General features: G+C 37.7%; 2 protein-coding genes across 2 annotated transcripts in view; one reads left to right on the forward strand and one right to left on the reverse strand.

Annotated features, from left to right (window-relative positions):
• LOC139976726 (glutathione peroxidase 7-like) overlaps positions 1 to 2,019 on the reverse strand; it is a 17,046-nt gene extending 15,027 nt beyond the window's left edge. The window contains exons 1-3 of the mRNA XM_071985414.1: positions 1,988 to 2,019; positions 1,387 to 1,520; positions 864 to 949 (exon numbers count right to left, since the gene is read on the reverse strand). Of these exons, the coding sequence (XP_071841515.1) occupies positions 864 to 949; positions 1,387 to 1,520; positions 1,988 to 2,019 (252 nt within the window). The remainder of the gene's footprint in view (positions 1 to 863; positions 950 to 1,386; positions 1,521 to 1,987) is intronic.
• LOC139976286 (cell division cycle protein 20 homolog) lies at positions 1,590 to 17,208 on the forward strand. Its single transcript, XM_071984944.1, has 10 exons — positions 1,590 to 1,759; positions 5,128 to 5,422; positions 6,044 to 6,277; positions 7,268 to 7,396; positions 8,083 to 8,279; positions 9,212 to 9,306; positions 10,827 to 11,052; positions 12,756 to 12,881; positions 14,520 to 14,637; positions 15,349 to 17,208. Exons 2-10 carry the CDS (start codon positions 5,179 to 5,181, stop codon positions 15,522 to 15,524), a joined length of 1,545 nt encoding a protein of 514 aa, XP_071841045.1. The 5' UTR covers positions 1,590 to 1,759; positions 5,128 to 5,178; the 3' UTR covers positions 15,525 to 17,208.
• The last annotated feature ends 2,790 nt before the right edge of the window (positions 17,209 to 19,998 follow it).

Here is a 19,998-nt window from a genome sequence, read left to right on the forward strand (position 1 = left end):
GCAAGAGCATATTTCCTTTTCCTGTTTGGGATCTACATGTGGTAGTAAAACGGGCAAGCAAAACTTGTTTTTCGCCAGGAAGTTGAAACAAAGTCACATTCTTATGTTAGGACCCATTAAAATAATAGGCTATGCCTTCTTATTTTTACCACAGTAATTGCTAGGAACACATGTTGCCATGAACACAGTGTTGCCCAAAACAAATATAGCCAAGGCTCACAATTCTGTGAATATTCTGAAATGTTCATTCACAAAAATGTATAAACTTTACCGTCATGGTAAAGGCCTAGTTGTTATGCTTGAACTTTATACAGTGTTAGGCCTAGTATCAATTCAAAGTGAGAGGAAATGACTAATCAAAGTTCGGTATGTCACTGAATTTCAACTGGGCCTACCTACACTATGAATCGCTTCTTTGATGAATTCACCTAAGTTATATTCCGTTTAAATTATAATGTTCATTCACAAAAATGTATAAACTTTACCGTCATGGTAAAGGCCTAGTTGTTATGCTGAACTTTATACAGTGTTAGGCCTAGTATCAATTCAAAGTGAGAGGAAAAGACCAAACAAAGTTCGGTATGTCACTGAATTTCAACTGGGCCTACCTACACTATGAATCGCTTCTTTGATGAATTCACCTAAGTTATATTCCGTTTAAATTAAAATGTCTAAAGTGCGAACCTTGAACCTACTGTATTGGCACCATTGCATGTATTTCAATTACGATGAGTACATCATCGAGTCCGGGAAGTTTATAATTGGTATCAGCTCCCTATATCAATGACGAAAGTGTCATTAGGAAGCTGGTGAGAGTCATTTCTCAGTTCTAGTGATTAATAACGAATGGCATGTTGGCTTACCCGCTGGCGATAGTCCCACAAACTCCGATAGTTTCCAGAAATATCTCTTGCAGAATACTGATAAAAGTCATAAAAGTAATCAGCGTCTACCATGACAAAAAGTATGGAAAAGAACAAAGTACAAAACGAAAACATGTTGCTTGTCGTCATTCTTCAGTAGCCTGGCCTATGTTCATACAGCACAAATTGCTCAGCATGGGGCATTAGAAAAGTGTTGATTACAGCAGAAAAAAAAAAGTTGTCAACGTGAACATCGTGCAAACGAATAGCTACCACATACTGCAGCGGATAGGAAGCAATTCATTCACGTTAGCCAACGCAATTAACATCTTTATCTTTTTTATCACTTGGGCTAAGTAAAACTTAAGTTTTGATTATTAGATTTCATGCTTACAAATATGCAGTGGGACAGGTGCATGTTGGCATATATTGGCTTTTCCATTTTAGAAATGTTGCGGAAAATTTAAATTTCATAACATAAGATTATTTCCTCACTATGCAAACTTTAAAAGCGTTTTCCTACCTATCACAGCTTTTGCTTTTTTCTTGCTTTTAAGAACATCGGAAACAATTAAAATTTGGTTATCATACTTGCGTGGTAATTCTATAACTTTTCTAAGTATTGAGTGTGAAAAACAATCGACAACCGCACTGGACCTCAATAGTGTAAAGAAATATTTCGTCCAATCACATACAAGAATCTGCTCAACGTATTAGCGCGTGGTTTAAAACCAAATTTGCATAATCTGCAAGCGTCGCCTTCGTTCGGAGATACACATAGGAAAAATCACGAAATTCGTATCATTTTACGGTCTTAATTTGACCTGAGAACGAGAAAAAAGTGTATCTAGTCTTTTTTGTTTTAGAGCAGTAGAAATTGGGAGCGTTTGGAAAAGGTTTGTTCGTGAACGCACCGTTTTGTTTCATTCGCGGAAATGTTACCAGCAACAGTATTTTCACTTAGGCTAGGTAGTAAGCTTGTTGTATACTACCTGTGGTGTTACTGTTATTTTGTACTAAAACTGTGTTAGGATCGACTAACCTAAGCTACTTCTGGGCTAAATTAGCATAACCCTCATTACTTAGTATAATTATAAGAGAAGAATTAAGGCCTAGCGTGCTACCAGTGTTGCATGAGTAACATGGCAGTAGGCATAGGGTAGGCATATCTTCACAAATTTTATAGGCCACAGTAGGCTTAATTTAGGCCTTAGCCTATGTATGAACAGACACATAACTTATGCAAAATTGTCAATGGAAGCCAGCCAACTGCCTATTTTCTTGTGCTTGAAGTGTTGTAGGATGGAACCAATACAGTAACTTCACATTGCTAATAGAAGAAATGTATTAGTGAGAGTTATTTATTAAAGCAGAAGATTTGTGATCTAAGATGTGCATGAGTACTGGCCAGATAAATGGGGTCTTGCTAACTGAGGTAACTCGTACATGCAGTTGGGTGCGGTGGTTTTTTGGCTGCACCCCATGGGAAGTGGGTGCTGTGTAATTCCGCCATCAGTACATTCTGCCATAGAAAATTTGCTCTTTCCGCCATAGAAAAAGTGCCCTGTTACCCCGATGGCGGTAAAGAAGTTTTGTATGGCTGAAAGAGCAAATTAATTGTAGGTTTACTGTAGACCTATATGCACTGTATATTGCAAAATCGGTCATTTAACCGAAAATAATAAACAATCAACCTAAATTATTTTGATATATTTGAAGACAGTGTATCGACTCAAGATTACGAACTTACTGTACATTTAAAACTATTCAATCAACATGTACATTAAAGACTGTGTATCTATTCCCCAATCTGTCTTAACTACATTCAGTCTATCCAGCAAAACGTCACATTTGAAGACAGTGTACCTATCCTTCCATGCAAATCAAAGAAGTTCATTCCTGTGTAAAATCCATTGCTAAAATGTAGCTTTCCGCCTTAGGTTTCCATCCTTTCCGCCACAGCGGAAAGGATCGAAACCTATGGTGGGAAAGTATGGTATCCAGTCAAAACGTCCCTTTACCAAAACGTCCCCGCTTTTTTAAGACCAAAACGTCCCCGCTTTTTACCAGAACGTCCCCGCAGTCAAAACGTCCCCGTGAGTAAAAACGTCCCTGCTTTTATAATCAGTTGGAATGCAAGTGTGGATGTTTTTAGTTCAAATCAAAGAGTAAGGATAAGTATAGTTTAGGTTGAAAACAGTTTTTAGGAGTGGGAATTGACTGTTATGAGGGCGGAAACATTTTTGAGCATAATTTTTGAGTAAAACATTTAACGTTACCACACTAAAGGTAATCGAACGATATATTCTATACTTCAGAAGGTCAAATATCAACAGGGGCACGTACCCGTGACAAAATTTTACTTCGTAAAAATAAACAATAAGTGATTTCACTCAATTTAAAATATTATATAGATATATATATATATATATTGTATAGTGTACGCATCCAAATTCTTTTTAATTCCTCTTGCATAATATTTTTTGTTTTCCTTTATTCGTTAATTCACTGGAAAATATATAGCGTATACCTTTTTCATACCAATTATAATTAAACGATATAGTCCTTCATGATAGTATTTAGCGACTGTAATCCAATTTGTATGCCGATTACTTAGCCAAATTATAACTTAAAATTAATATATATTTACAACTGTGAATAAATGTGATAGACGGGGACGTTTTGACTTACAGGGACGTTTTGACCAAAAGCGGGGACGTTTTGGTACGGGGACGTTTTGGTAAAGGGATGTTTTGACTGGTAAGCGAAAGTATGGTGGTATGTACATATGGCAGAACGGCACTGGAACCAGGGAAGTTCCCCAGGGGACAGGTAGATGTGGTGCACTGTAGTGCCCCAGGAGGGATTGTTTTAATCATGCACACATACAGTAGGTGTGTAGGTGTAACAAATTACCAATGACCAAGAGCTCAGCTGTTTAGTCTTGTGATGGGGCCTGGGCCTCAAACAAGACTGTAAACCCTTCAACTTTATGTTAACTGATGATCTTGCTTTGCCATCTTACTTTTAACCTTCAACTCCATGATTCTCAAATACTGTACTGTAGGGCTAGTAATACTATTAGTACCTACTGTATACAGGCTGGTTATTAAAGTTTTTGGTCAAAACATTGTCGTTCGTTTGTAAAATTTTACTGTATTACTCTGGTCAATGCCCAGGAATGAAAGTGCCTTGGTATACAAATTGATGCTTCTGTCGGTCACCAAAAAATATTGCAACTTCAGTGTCTATCAGTGCATGTATATATGTTAGGCCTAGGCCTACATACTACGTTTATGTGAAGATAGAGTACACCAACATATTTACACTTCAAGCTCAACCCAATAAACTTATATCTAAGTACTTTAAAAGACAAGTAACTATTTAGACCAAGTGATGTCATTGATCAATGAACACTTGCTAGAAAAATAGCTGATCTGAGATTGGTTTTATTGGATGACTTTGTTGATATGGAGATTTTTCATCTAGATACTTAACACCACTGGTTGCATGTTTTTCAAATGAGAAGCCCACTTATGAGTGACACGTACAGCACAGCAAGTGGATATGGAAAATTGACCTCTTTACATTTCACTAAATTCTGTCTTAAAATGAGAGCTCTGTGATTTTTTTTGTATCTCCCTTAAGTTTGGATTGCAATATCAGGAAGTTTTATCAGCTTTATGTATTTCATTTCATGTTACAACAAATGCATTTCCTTCGCATCTCCTAGAGATTGTGATTATAAAATGAGATTTCTACTAAGTATATACTCAGAACTCTGCAAAACCTTTATGGTTGTTGTACTGAAAGAGCTGTAGTTCATAAATTGTGAAAGACTTAACAAACCTGAGTTCTTTGTCTGCAATGTATGATTTTGTACATGTGTAAAAATTGTTTGCAGAAGAATGTGTATGAGAAAAAACCATGCTGGCAAATAGGTGTCTCAGTGTTCTTGCACATAATACTATTTCTACACAATCTGAAACTCACCAGTTTAATTTTCATAGCAAAACTGCCATATTTATGATCAATTGTACTAAAGCTGTACAAGCTCTGCAACTGTTCTCCAATTTTAATTTACAATGCACGGCAGTGATAAACCGATAGATTTTAGTATGTACAGAAGTGTACTGGCACTGTACTTTTTCTGAACAGTTGATAATGATTAGCCCTTGCCAAACATTGTAAGTTCCTAACCCTACAGTGTGAAGGTTCATATGTATATTTAAGACTTCTGCACTCCTCTTTGTTTGTATTTCAGCATTCTGTGCTGGAAAACATTAGCCAGTGTCTTACTAGATCACCTCACACAATGTCACATCTTGGTGAGGATATCAATCACCTTCTCTGCTTGGATGGTAGCACTGGTGGCCCAGCAATGAGATGGCAGCGTAAAACCAGAGAACTCAACAGTTGTAATACCTCCCTTAATATGAGTGTGAACAGAAGCCTCAATAGAAGTCACAATGCCAGTACATTGGGATCTCCAATGAGAGCACTGAACCAATCACTTGGAGGCAGCAGCAAAACACCCGGGAAAAAGACGCCTGGCAAAAGTAAGGATTCAAGCACTTCTGTTACTTTTTCTGGCAATAAACTATATTTTTGTCAATATCCCTGACACATTGATAAGATATTCTAAGATGTTTCAGAAGGACAATGGCTGCTGTAAGTATGATGAGTTTTGAACTATCTAAGTACTGTGGTATTTACACAATAAAAATAATCCACTATTAAATTAAAAGTCTTCAATGTGTGTGAACGGTTGCCCAAGTAAGTGCACAGCTGATGTCCTGTCATATATTGCATATTAAGTTAATCAACGAAGGAACTCAAAAGCGAACAAAGTGTATTTCAGTAGCTCAAAGACATGTCAAAAGTTCATTTCAGATTTACCAGGCAATTGCCACAATCGAATGTGCATTGAGGTTTTCATAATAAAAATTGTCCAAAATATGCTAATCTCTTCATTTTTGCAAATTACTGTATCTATTTTTCATGCATTTTGTTCCAAAGCCATTAGTTGTGCCTGTACTGTCGGACAGTTATATATTACTCTGACACAAAACTGGTTACAATACTTAAGTACAGTATACTTTGTGTCGAACCATGTATTTAAAGTCTTCATGTATACTCGGCAGAGATCTTGACTGTGACTTTCAAATTTACTTTGACAGAATCAAAGACTCCCACAAGAACACCTGGTGGTGACAGATTTATTCCAAACCGGAATGCAACTGACTTTGAAGTGGGTAACTACAAACTGGTCAGTGATGTCAACCACGAGGACGAACAACTGATGAGTCCTTCCAAGTTAGAGTACAGACGAGTCATGAATGAAAACCTCAACGGGAAAGCTATGGATTCAAAAATTCTAAGATTTAAACAAGCTGTGCCATCTGCTCCTGAAGGTAATATCACTTGAATTTTAAATGTCAATACCACAGTCAAGTAACAATTGCTGTGAACTCAAATATAGTAAATATGCAGTTGTGGTTAAGCATTAACAAAATCACATTGATTGAACAATGCTGGACTGAAGTAGAAAATAAACATTTCAATCAGATTGATAGAATTAAGATAGCTTTTGTAAACAAAGATGTGATTGAACATGGTAGGTAGCATTTTGTCCAATTTGGTTGTGTATATATGGTTCATCATGTGAAAGGCAGTCACATCATTTCATAATTAACCCTTTTAACTTGTATAAGTCTGTAATGATATTATAAAACAAACAGGCAGTGAAGAATATAAGTAATATGATACTTGACATAATTTTAATCTCTGTATTGCTTGTAAAGTGTCATATTAATAATAATATTGAGAACTTATGAACCGCAAAAATATCCATAGTTAACGGTGCTCAAGACGCATAACAATATTACCATGGTCAACGATAACCTGTCAAACATAGAGGCAATCCCTCCACATGGTATCAGCTAAACAGCACCATTATTTATGTCAAAGGTCCCCATTGTTTATACACCTGGGTGAAGAGGGGCAATGGAGATAAAGTTCCTTGCCCAAGGACACAACGTACTGATCTGGCCAGGACTCGAACCTTCAAGCCTTAGATCACAAGTCCACTGCCTTAACCACTTGACCACAACGCTCTCATATTTTATGTGTCTGTATCAAATAGTCCTTTACTCCTTTTGTCAAAGTCCAAAAGCGGTAGGTGCCATGATGTTTTGGTCCTAACGGGATCCTAGTTGGTTAGAAATATGAAGATGTGTGTAATCACTTGAAATTTTAGAATTGTGTAGTTTTTGATCAACAGTGTCATTTCTCAAAAGGCTGCTTTACCGTCTGTAATATGTAACGTTTTGTTTTCAAGAGAAGAAACAAAGCTGACTATATGTGTATATGTGTAATGACCTCTTAACATTATCATTTGGCAGGATTTCAAAACAACTTGAAGGTGCTGTATTCTCAAACAAAGACTCCAAGCTCTGCTCATAAAACCACTCGTCACATCCCTCAAATACCAGAGAGAATTCTAGATGCCCCCGAGATCATGGACGACTATTGTAAGTATATAATACAAAAATAAACTTCGGTTTCTTATCTCAAAAATGCACAGAATGCATTTTTATGCCAGAAAGATCAACCAAAATACCTTTGCCATCATGGATTTGTCAAAAGATGGTAGTGGACCTTGGATTTAATGAACGTCATGTTTTGTATTGAAACTAGTCCAAGGTACAGCATGATGGCTGTGGTCTTGAAGCTGAACAATGCTCGCTACCCAGTTTTGGGGGTCGATTCCCACTTTCCAATCACTTTCCTTTCTCCTTTTGTGTGCATTATTCATAATATCTGCAGTAAAAAGGCAGCATCGGTAATATGTCTCAAATTGCCTCAGAGGTCTTTCCTTGAAATAACTGTAGTATATACACCATAAACTTGAAGTTTTAGTGCCCCAAGAAAACATTTTTGTAAAACAGTTAAAACATAGTGGATTGCCTTGACTGAATGTTCTTGTTTGATGTGTCCATTGCTGTGTCAGTCTTTTCTTTTTAGTATAGTTCTTAAATTTCTGTTCAGCACTGATTCCTGCTTAAATGTTTAATTATAACATTGCTTTATCAGAGAATTGATTGTGTTTCTAGAGCAAGAGAACCATCGTGATTATTATAGTCAAATCTGTTCCACAACCAAAGAAGTTACGTCCTCTTTTTTTCTGCAACTGTCTGTTTAATTTTCTTTTTTAAAGATCTTAATCTCATCGATTGGAGCTGTAGCAATTACCTAGCAGTAGCCTTAGCCAACAATGTTTATCTATGGAATGCAACTAGCGGTGATATCCAACAACTGCTCCAGCTAGAGAACCCAGACGATTACATCTCATGTGTCTCATGGATACCAGAAGGAAACTTCCTTGCTGTCGGCACTAGTTCAGGAACAGTCCAGGTAGATCATCATTTCTATATTACTTGACACTTACAACTGTCACTTACAACGATAGCAGGCAGCAGTTACTTGACACTTACAACTGTCCCTTGCAATGATAGCAAGCAGCAGGGATTTAGGATAACCTGTGAATACAGATTGAATTACTTCTATTTGAAGAGTCTGAAGAGTATTGGTAAACTTTGTACTTCAGGACATGATTGTTATGAATAATTACATTTGCTGTTTCTAATGTGTTCCTTTATCAACTTGCTATACAGTCCCCTCACACTGCAGAGATAGTTTGGTACTCAATGACTCAGAAGCTTTGTTGTAACAAGTATAGCCAGTCAGTGTTTGAGATGCTAGTTACATGTGAAGTCATGTACACATTTAATGGTGTGTCTTGTACAAATGTCATGTCAAGGCATGTTAGACATCTTTGTTGAGACAAGCACAAAGTTTATTTGCAGAAATTTAAGTTCATAAGTGATTCTATGAAAAGATTTTTGTTCCCCAAAATATGGCACCTCGCAAATAGTAATGGATATTCTGTGCATTCTTGTTACCATTTCAAAGGATTGTATTGTATTGTGTGTTTATGCTTTGCAGAGCAGTTACAGAATCATAAGTTAATGAGATTAATAAGTTAATAAGGTTCTTTATGGGAACATTTTACCAAATTACATAGCAAGTTGCTATGCTCAGTACACTGTGTCAGATAAATTATTTATTTCTGGTTTATGCAGTATACACCAGATTTTGAGCACTGAATTATGTGTTAAATTATTCTTATGAAGAGGAGGTTTTTAGCAATGTAGACAAAGAATTCAACATGTAGTTTAATATTTTATCCATTTCTGTGTTTTGCAGCACCTAATTGCCATCATTATGTGTTGCCCCTAAATTTATACTTTTTTATATATTTTTATTTTCTCTCTTTCTCTCCTCAGTTGTGGGATGTGGACCAATCTAAGAGATTGAGGACGATGACAGGTCATGCTGCTAGAGTAGGGTCACTATCTTGGAATTCCTACATACTCAGCAGGTAACATAGCACCACTCTCTGTCACATGAATTCCTTCATACCTAGCAGGTAACATAGCACCACTCTCTGTCAAATGAATTCCTACATACTCAGCAGGTAACATAGCACCACTCTCTGTCACATGAATTCCTACATACTCAGCAGGTAACATAGCACCACTCTCTGTCACATGAATTCCTTCATACTCAGCAGGTAACATAGCACCACTCTCTGTAACATGAATTCCTACATACTCAGCAGTTAACAAGGCACCACTCTCTGTCACATGAATTCCTACATACTTAGCAGGTAACATAGCACCACTCTCTGTCACACAAATTCCTACATACTCAGCAGGTAACATAGCACCACTCTCTGTCACATGAATTCCTACATACTTAGCAGGTAACATAGCACCACTCTCTGTCACATGAATTCCTACATACTCAGCAGGTAACATAGCACCACTCTCTGTCACATGAATTCCTACATACTCAGCAGGTAACATAGCACCACTCTCTGTCACATGAATTCCTACATACTCAGCAGGTAACATAGCACCACTCTCTGTAACATGAATTCCTACATACTCAGCAGTTAACAAGGCACCACTCTCTGTCACATGAATTCCTACATACTCAGCAGGTAACATAGCACCACTCTCTGTCACACGAATTCCTACATACTCAGCAGGTAACATAGCACTACTCTCTGTCACATGAATTCCTACATACTCAGCAGGTAACATAGCACCACTCTCTGTCACACGAATTCCTACATACTCAGCAGGTAACATAGCACCACTCTCTGTCACATGAATTCCTACATACTCAACAGGTAACATAGCACCACTCTCTGTCACATGAATTCCTTCATACCTAGCAGGTAACATAGCACCACTCTCTGTAACATGAATTCCTACATACTCAGCAGGTAACATAGCACCGCTCTCTGTAACATGAATTCCTACATACTCAGCAGGTAACATATCACCCCTTTCTGTCACATGAATTCCTACATACTCAGCATGTAACATATCACCCCTTTCTGTCACATGAATTCCTACATACTCAGCAGGTAACATATCACCGCTCTATGTCACATGAATTCCTGTATACTCAGCAGGTAACATATCACCCCTTTCTGTCACATGAATTCCTACATACTCAGCAGGTAACATATCACCCCTTTCTGTCACATGAATTCCTACATACTCAGCAGGTAACATTGCACCGCTCTCTCTCTGTAACATGAATTCCTACATACTCAGCAGGTAACATATCACCACTCTCTGTCACATGAATTCCTACATACTCAGCAGGTAACATATCACCTGTTTCTGTCACATGAATTCCTGTATACTCAGCAGGTAACATTGCACCGCTCTCTGTAACATGAATTCCTACATACTCAGCAGGTAACATATCACCACTCTCTGTCACATGAATTCCTACATACCCAGCAGGTAACATATCACCGCTTTCTGTCACATGAATTCCTACATACTACATACATGTTTTGTGTTTATGCTCATTTGATAGTGGGTCTCGGACAGGAAACATTCACCACCATGACGTCAGGGCCGCTGAGCATCATGTAGCAACCTTGTCAGGTCATACCCAAGAGGTTTGTGGGCTGAGGTGGTCTCCAGATGGGAAGGTACTTGCCAGTGGGGCTAATGACAACTTACTCAACATCTGGCCCGCGGCTATTGCCACAAGCAACTCACCTCAGTATTCATTCACACAGCACCAAGCTGCAGTCAAGGTACAGTAACAAAGTCATTAGTAGTTAACTTATCAGCCTCAACTCCAGGTACCTTCAACAAATACTATATTGTTCCTTCACATTCGTATTAATTCCAGGTCTGTTACACAACACTTACTGTTTTACAGTATTGGCTCTAGTTAATATCTACAATCTGTTGATTTGTTACACTGTTAATATTGACATCTGTCTTTTATATATATATATATATGTATATATATATATATATATATATATATATATATATATATATATATATATATATATATATATATATATATATAAAAGACAGATGTCAATATATATATATATATATATATATATATATATATATATATATTATTATATATATATATATTATTATATATATATATATATTATTATATATATTATATATATATATAAAAGACAGATGTCAATATATATATATATATATATATATATATTTATATATATATATATATATATATGTAATTGAAATCGTAATGAGTTGGAAATTCAAGAACACTAAAATAACTTCCAGCCTCCTCCGGGATTCGAATCCGGGCCTCCCGCTTTATATGCGGACACCCTAACCACTAGGCTATGTCCGCTGATTGTATGTCCAGAGGTTCGAAACCGATAAGGAAGGTCGTAATTCCACTGTAGGCGTTTGTCGCCTGTATCGAAAATACTAGTTCTGTTTTGGTGACATATTTTGCCTTACTCTAGAGATCAAACATGGTTCAACCAACTCGAAATCATATATATATATATATATTTATGTATATAAATATGTATCTATATATATATATATTATATATGTGTAGTTACAATTATTTGGTTGCACCTAAATCAATAGTTATTAACCATTTACTCCAGCATAGAAGATATTGTGTCTGATTGTTAATGTACTCATGTGTATCAATTACAATGCTAATGCAATTTTGCTGGACCAGGCTCAGTGGGTGCATCGGATTTCAAAAGTGGGTGAGCCAAATTCTAAATTACCCATGACTGATTTAAGTAGGGGCATGAATGTAAGAGCCAGAGATGAATAAAGGAATTCATAAAGGAGGGGATGTACCCCTACATCATTGAAGCTGTATGCCACAAATTTTTGTTTAAAAGGTTCAGACATCAATGGTGCAATCTGAGGCATATGTAGACCATAAATTGGGCCTATTATTAGGTCTAAGAAATTGAAAAGTTTGTGCTATACCATCCCCCTCCCCCCTTGCACAAACTGGCTATCGTAAGATTCTTGGTACCACCAGGTTGTTACAAATTTGCAGTCTAAATTTGCCTCAGGATGTACCATTTGACCCCGACACTTTGCATTTTATATTTAACATTCGTTCATTGTGCATCATTCGTCAGTTGTTTGCTGTGAAGGAGTTAGTTGTATGACTGTGGGTCTTGACGATTACCAAAAGCTAGCTCACAGACTGTTTCAGTTACATTTGCATCTTTCTCAGTCAAAGAGTCTACATAAAGCTTTAGCTTAAGCAATTATGATCTTTTTTTGGAATCAAGATTATTAGGAGTTGTCAAATATTCTTGAAAATTGACAAAAACAAACAATTGATATTACTTGGAAGCCTGAATGAGATGACAGACTATGGGGGATTATTAACTTGTGAAACCTTTATTATCAACCAGTTTCACAGAGAATCGCTTATAATGAAAATGGTCTAATTCACTTTGTTTTATTGTTCTCGTAGGCACTGGCATGGTGCCCTTGGCAGCCAAGCCTTCTCGCCAGCGGTGGAGGAACAGCGGATAGACACATTCGATTCTGGAATGTTAACAACGGGACATGCATAAACAGTGTTGATACAAAATCACAGGTGAGTTAAGCTTGTTTCAACTATTTAAATGTACACTAGGGACGAATCTGGTGAAGTGCTGTGTGTTTCTTCATTTCAGGTTGTAAAAGCAGGTGCAAAGTCTGTTCTTTCTTTCTTTGTTTTCTATTTTCTTTCTCTTTTTTGAAAATAGTTTCTCATTAGGGATATATTATCATTGAAACGCATGTGAGGTTAACTGTAGGAGCTAGCTAGTGACCCAAATGTAAACTTTGATTTCTATACAAGTGCAATTGGTAACTACATTACCAGTTAGTGACAAAAGCAACTTGCGTTATGATTGTTATCAGTATAACAACAATGAAAGCAAGCACTTAGCTTGGGGAGGGGGGGGGAGGTGATGGCAGTGGTTACCCTTCCCAAAATGACAGAAAAAAAGAGAGAGAGAAAAAGGGGTGAAGAGAAAGGGGGACCATGAGCAGGGAGAATTTTGAGAACAACAGAGGGATCTCACACAAAGTTTCAGAAGTGTGAAGATTGAAATATCTCATTCCCATTAATGACTACAACTAGGTCTCATAGCTATAGTGGTATATCTAAGCCTTTTTTCCTACACATTTGAAAAGTTATCTACGCCGACAGCCTATATAGAGTCACCCCATCGAAAAGGAATGCAAACCAACAAAATGTAGGCTACCTATGTATAGGAGCAGAAATAAAAAAAAAATGTTTGTGGCCTTTATTCACTCTAGTCTATTTGGCAGGTAAATCCTGTAAATTTGACCGGGTGTGTTACAGAAATACTGGGAACCCTGCTGCAGTCTATAAACAAGTACAACAACACACCATAACACCATCATGTTGTTTGTTTTGCATTACTCGCTACTGCCACAGTGCCACTGATTGTACTAGGCCACTATTTAACAAGGTTCTACTTTGAGAGAGTTATTAACTACTTGAATAATATCTACCCAACCTATCAATATTGGGCTTATCATATCCAGTATTTTGAACATTTTAATATAATTTTACAAATCTTGTCCGATTGGATAAAAACTGAAAGCTCTGAAGTCTATTAAGTCCACCATAACATATTGCTTACAAAAGAGCAAAGCATTCTCATGGACAGGTGAATCAATTGATTCTGCACCCCCCCCCCCCCCTTGATGTCAATCTTGTAGGGGTTGGCTTTGTGCTGATCGTAGATTCATAAAAATGACAGACTGTTGAGATTTCACTTTGACAGTAATGTTACAGGCTCACATTGTAGATTGTTTTCAGGATTATTTATGTGGCTGCTTGAAGCGGCAACAAAAATAGTTAAGACTGATCATTTGGGCATATTTCTATAAAGGAGGGGTGTGTCCCTAGGGTCATTGACTTACCATATATTGGGGCAAGGGAAAAGATGAATAAAAACTATGCTAATAATTACTTTTGAAGTTTTTGTGAGGTTGGTAAGGGAAGGGGGAGTGCAAGCCAACCTCAACCCCTCTGGAAATACACCTGCTTGCTCCAAAGGAAAAGTCAAATGAAAGAAAAAGTTATACAAATCTGAAGGTAATCTTATGTTACAACATGGAGAGAGGTTATTATGCAATGCCTGATACAGTTGAGTATTATTCATTCATTGAATATTGTTCTTGTAAATTTAACAGTCATTATTGCCATTATTTACAGGTCTGTTCGTTGCTTTGGAGCAAAGAGTACAAGGAGCTGGTCTCTGGTCACGGCTATGCCCAAAACCAAATTGTGATCTGGAAGTACCCCATGATGCAACGGGTGACAGAATTATTAGGTACAGTTGATCATCCTATTGTAATCTTGCCTGCAATAATAGCCTGTAACAATGTAACAAAATGGATTTATATTAGTCTTCATAAATTTAAACATATAAAGCAAATGATTAACAGAAAGCTAACTAAGGGGGTGTTATTCAGAGTTTGCACTGGACTGAAAACAGTGATTTCATGAATACAAGTCCCACGCTTGATCAACTGAGCTGTCCAGCCTTAAAGGGTGTGAAGACTCGGGCACAATGAAACGTCTCATGCCGGTAATCTGACCTAGTTTCGAATAAGGTGTAACAGAAGTGTTAGACACCACCATCTATCCCAGAAAATACACACACAGCTTGCTACCGTCGGTAATGAGACACTAGTGTACAGTCAATACATAGAGCTACAGTCAATACCCACAACACAGTGTACATAGCAGCGATGGACATCTCAGGTCAAGATAAAAGATAACAAGGTATCACGTTTCATTACTGTCTGCATTATGTAGCGACAAGAAGAAAACTTCACTTGCAAGCAACAGAAAGTTAACTTTTCAGAGCGCGGCACGCGGTTTGGGGCGAGTCTTCAATGCCTTTAAGTTGGTGGCAATTACTATTACCTATATGTCTTCATTAGAAGCCATTGCTATTCCTTGAATTATTTGTTTGAATTACATTAATTCTAAAAAAATAAAAATGTATATGTAATTTTTGGATTGTCTCGTTTCCTAGGCCACACAGCAAGAATTCTACACATGTGCATGAGTCCAGATGGCTCAACCATCATTTCAGCAGCAGCAGATGAAACTCTTAGATTATGGAAGTGCTTTGCAACCGACCCTCATCAGAAGAAAAAGATAACAAAACCAAAGATGGGAAGCTTGACAAGAGTTCAAAGCATTCGTTGAGTTTGGTTTGTTCACTGTTCACTGCTGTGTAAAAGCAGCATAAGCTGTATGGACTTACCAAGGTGTGAGCAGCTGTTTATACGCTGAGAAGATTATCCAAAGGAACACGGCTTCATACATTGGGACCTTTCAATAGCACTGATACCTCTTGAACTTATAAGCTGGTCTGTAATGTTCATACTTGCTCTGTAGAGAAGAAAACTAAAATTATATGCAGCAAAAGGGCCTAAAAATATTAATCAATGTTTATAGAAGTCATGTGTCTCCAGGCTTGATAGTTAATACTTCTGTTAAGTGTTGACATTTTTGCTTCTGTCAGGGACCTAGTTTTTAAATCTAGTTTCAAGTGTTTTAAAGACTAAATACTAACATAACATTCAATCACAGATGCTACTGATGTAAATATAAATAGAAAGGCAGTTCACAACCTTGACTGAACAGCGAATAAATTGGGCGTCGGGACAAAAGGATATGAAAATCATAATCAGTGATGAGATAATGATTTATATTTCAAAGGTGTTGTTGAATTCTCTAAGTGGAAACTTAGTCGTGATGATGACTCATAGAATGGTGTGGAAGGGATGAATCATGTCAAAACAAGAATAATACAGATTAATTCTGTTGTAAAGAAATAAATTCAATCTTGAATAAATGAGGTAAAGGGTTTATGTCAATTATGCCACACTTGCAGCTAAAGCCTTTCACCCCCACCCTTCCTTTCAATTTTGAAGTTGCTGAAATCAATGGGGGAAAAATTAAAATCTCATTTACTCATGAGAAAACAGATCATAACTTAGATATGTAATGATAGATGCAAAAGTCATAACTTCATTTTTTCCATTTGAAAATCAATGAAATATCACAGATTTATGACAATTCAGTCAAAGAACCTGCTCCTTAGTTTTGTAAATGTGTCATTTCTAACAGTCCCTGAGAAGCGGTAGTAATGTGCCTTTAATCCTCCATCTTTTATTTCTCCGGTATTTTAATGCTTTTTAATGATGTTCTGAGGGGGGGGGGGGTTTTAACTTTTGTTAAATGCATGCATTTTCACATAGCCTTAACTTTTACAATATCATTTATCCATATATTTATTCCATAATGACGTTATTAAAACATTGGTCTGTCAGTTGAATGTCATCGAAGTACGTTTTGTTTTAATAGCTGCAAAAGAGTTTTAAATGCTGTTCATTATGACATGTTAATTACCAGAGCTATTGAATGCATTATTATAAGCCATGCGTATATGTTTCATATCAAGTTTCATAAGCAAAATACATCACTATGGTTGGGTGTATTTCCAACAATGAAGAAATATGAAAGTGTTATTGTTCTTGCTCTCATTAGTCACAGTTAAGTTGATCGTCAGAGTTTTCAATACTTTCTTGAAATATTTAAAGGTCATCAGCACTGACCTCGTTTTTCAGAATAAGCGATAAAAATGTGTCAAAACATTCAAAGAAAACTATTTTTCTGTAAGTTGCAGGTGCATAGTTTTGATGTAATGTCGACTTACTGAATGTTTTTTGAAGGGATATATAAACGATTTAGGGGGTTTTATGAAACTTATAGGGAAGATATTGTTAGATGATAACTCCATCCCATTATTTTTTTCTAGCAATAGATTTATTTTAAAGTGACTTATTATTGCCCAATAAATTTCTCAAGGAAGTGTAACACAGTAGGTGGTTTGGGAAGTCACATGTTCATGAAAGCTTTAAGTTCCTTGTCAATGTTTCTGACTATTTGTCCTTGTGCTACAAGTGGAATGTTTCTCGTTAAGGTGTCATCAACTCAATTTTTCTAAGAATTATATTTTCGTGTTAATATTTATAGATTAAGTCATCGAAAATAGAGGCATTTTTAAACTCGACTGCCCGGATAATGTCACTCAATCCGCCGATGCCAAATACTTTTATAACAACTCAGTTGGGACAACTTCCTGATGTGTACTGTCCTCGCATGTCGTGCATCAAAGAACCTGTACTGACAGTTTGAACAGTTCCTAAGATTTATTTGATAGAAACCCTGATATTCATACTGCTGATATTATCAGTACGAGTGCTTTGAAGCAGGACATTAAAAAAAATATGATCAAAAATTGTTTCAACTGGGTGAAGAGCTTCGCAAACTTAAATATAGGTCTTCCTATATTCAACTAATTATCAATCTGTGTGCTTACTTATTAGTACAGAACACAAACAGCATTTAAGTTTAAACAGTCCTTTAGTGCTAAAGCACAAGAGATCAACCCTGCAGATCCTCTTTCATAATTCCACATAAAGCGCAGACGATCTTGGTTAGCGATTATTGCTGTATTTAGTGTTTTGTTGCAACGTTCACCGATTTACCAAACCATAAAATCCATCTATGGGGTAACAACCCTATTCATGACTCGAAATCCGCTTCAAACCACAGACCCCAATAGACTAGGCCGCAGCGTACACTGGAGCTACCATATATAGGGTGTTCCGAAAGTTCGTTCCGCCCTAGCGCCCTCCTTCCCTTCAGCATCTCAGCCATACTACAATAGCCCCCTCAATTTCAAACCAGCTGTGATACTCGGTACGAACAGGAGGTAAAAACAGATTTTACTTCCATGGTACGAATAGCCTACGAATTCACGTACGGACACACAACGCACACGTGGTGAATTGAATAGGTACACAAACCTCAACGCCTAAGGGAAACAACAGTGGCTTGGAAAAGGAGAGGGGACTTGCTAGGGAATGGCGGAAGGAAAAACAATGAAGACATCTATACATATATATGTAGCCTATATAAAACAATTACCGTATGCATAGTGTAGCTTTAAACATCTTTTAAAAAATGGGGGGGGGGGGGGGAACACCCTACATGTGCACGGTGTAGTTTCCACTATTTGGCTGGTCGTCTACGGGAATTATTGACCGTTTAGTCCAATCCAGTTTTCATGTCCCACAAATTTCATGTAATATTTTGTTGTTTTGTGTGCAAACGTTTGAAGCTGATATGAGCTAAAGCAACGCCTCATATTTTCAGGTAGCCATAGTCCTCCCTTAATCTATCACTAAACATTGATCACTCATGACCAACTTCAACAAGAGTTGGCTATTACTTCAATGTGATTGTGAAAGTAATTCAATTCAATTACTGTAACAACTAGAGGTGGAGGTAGGGGGCAGGCGCGGCGGAACGGAAAAATTATTGGGGGGGGGGGGCTAATGTGTGGAGACTATCTAAGCGGAGCGCCACCATCGGTTGGCGCGGAGCGTACAAGAAAATTTTGGGTTTTTTCAAACCCCCAGATGGCCGGAAACGGCACTTTCAGAGTGTTTTATGCTGCGAATACCTAGCCCTAAAATATGGGTCTCAAGCCTGCAATTTCTCAGATTGCACGTAAAAGTCTGTAAAAACATTGTAATTTGTATATTCGATGGTTTTTTAAGAGAGTAGCTATTACTCGTAGTGTACTCGCAAAGATGTTTTTGAGTGTAGTAAGGGCAGTGGCAGAGCTAGAGTATTGGTCAGGGAGGGCAAGAATGGTCTGTAGGGGCGCTTTCGACACTATCTAAGCGGAGCGCCACCACAGGTTGGCGCGGAGCGTACAAAAAATTTTTGAGTAAAGATACTTCCTAGATTGCAGGAAATGACCCTCTCCGGGGCCTTGCTAATTTGCAGATAAACGGAGAATAAATAGGTGTCGTCGCCATTTTGTCGGAAAATTACACCAACAGAATATGACAAATGTCAATAGGTATATGAGAGCGCAATAAAATAGTCAAAAATCGCGAATAAATAAAAAGTAGTGAAAAGCTGAAAAGGGCGCCAGCAGTCCATTTGAGTCCGTCAGGGGGGGGGGCATCCGCCCCCTGACTGTATATATGGACGCTCCGCCACTAAGTAAGGGGATGTTGGAGAACTGGCTGAAATGAGGCAAGTCATTGGCCTAAGACGAAGTTGTGTTACGCTTACCGGTACTCACACTCACTGCTTCCACTTTTCACGGGGCGTGAAGACGCGGTTGGGGTGACAATGTGGTCTATAGCCAGGGGACGGGCCGAGGGTCCCCCAGCAATTACTAAAATTATTACACCTATAGACTAAGAGTATACGTGTGCATCGGACAGATCGACAAGTATGCATTGAAAAATGGGCAGATGCACGTTTCGGAGCCTTGGTAAATATTGGGGGGGCTTATCATGCATTTGCCCCCTCAACTTTTTTATTGGGGGGGCTGAGCCCCCCAAGCCCCCCCCCCCCGGTTCCGCCGCCACTGGTAGGGGGGTTGTCCTACAGGCTATGGTTGACAATAAGTGTGATACCGTCGTATGCATAGCATAGAAATGCCCTGTCGGCATGTATCACTCTGCAATTACCGTTAAACTACGTTAACTTGAATCGCAGCCACGGTATCCCTCACACTGGCTCAGATCTATAAACATTTAGGAATAGCGACAACTAAAATCTAAACTATTAAGCGTAAACGTCAGCT

The sequence above is a fragment of the Apostichopus japonicus genome, chromosome 2 (assembly GCF_037975245.1).
Source record: "Apostichopus japonicus isolate 1M-3 chromosome 2, ASM3797524v1, whole genome shotgun sequence".
Lineage (NCBI taxonomy): Eukaryota > Metazoa > Echinodermata > Holothuroidea > Aspidochirotida > Stichopodidae > Apostichopus > Apostichopus japonicus.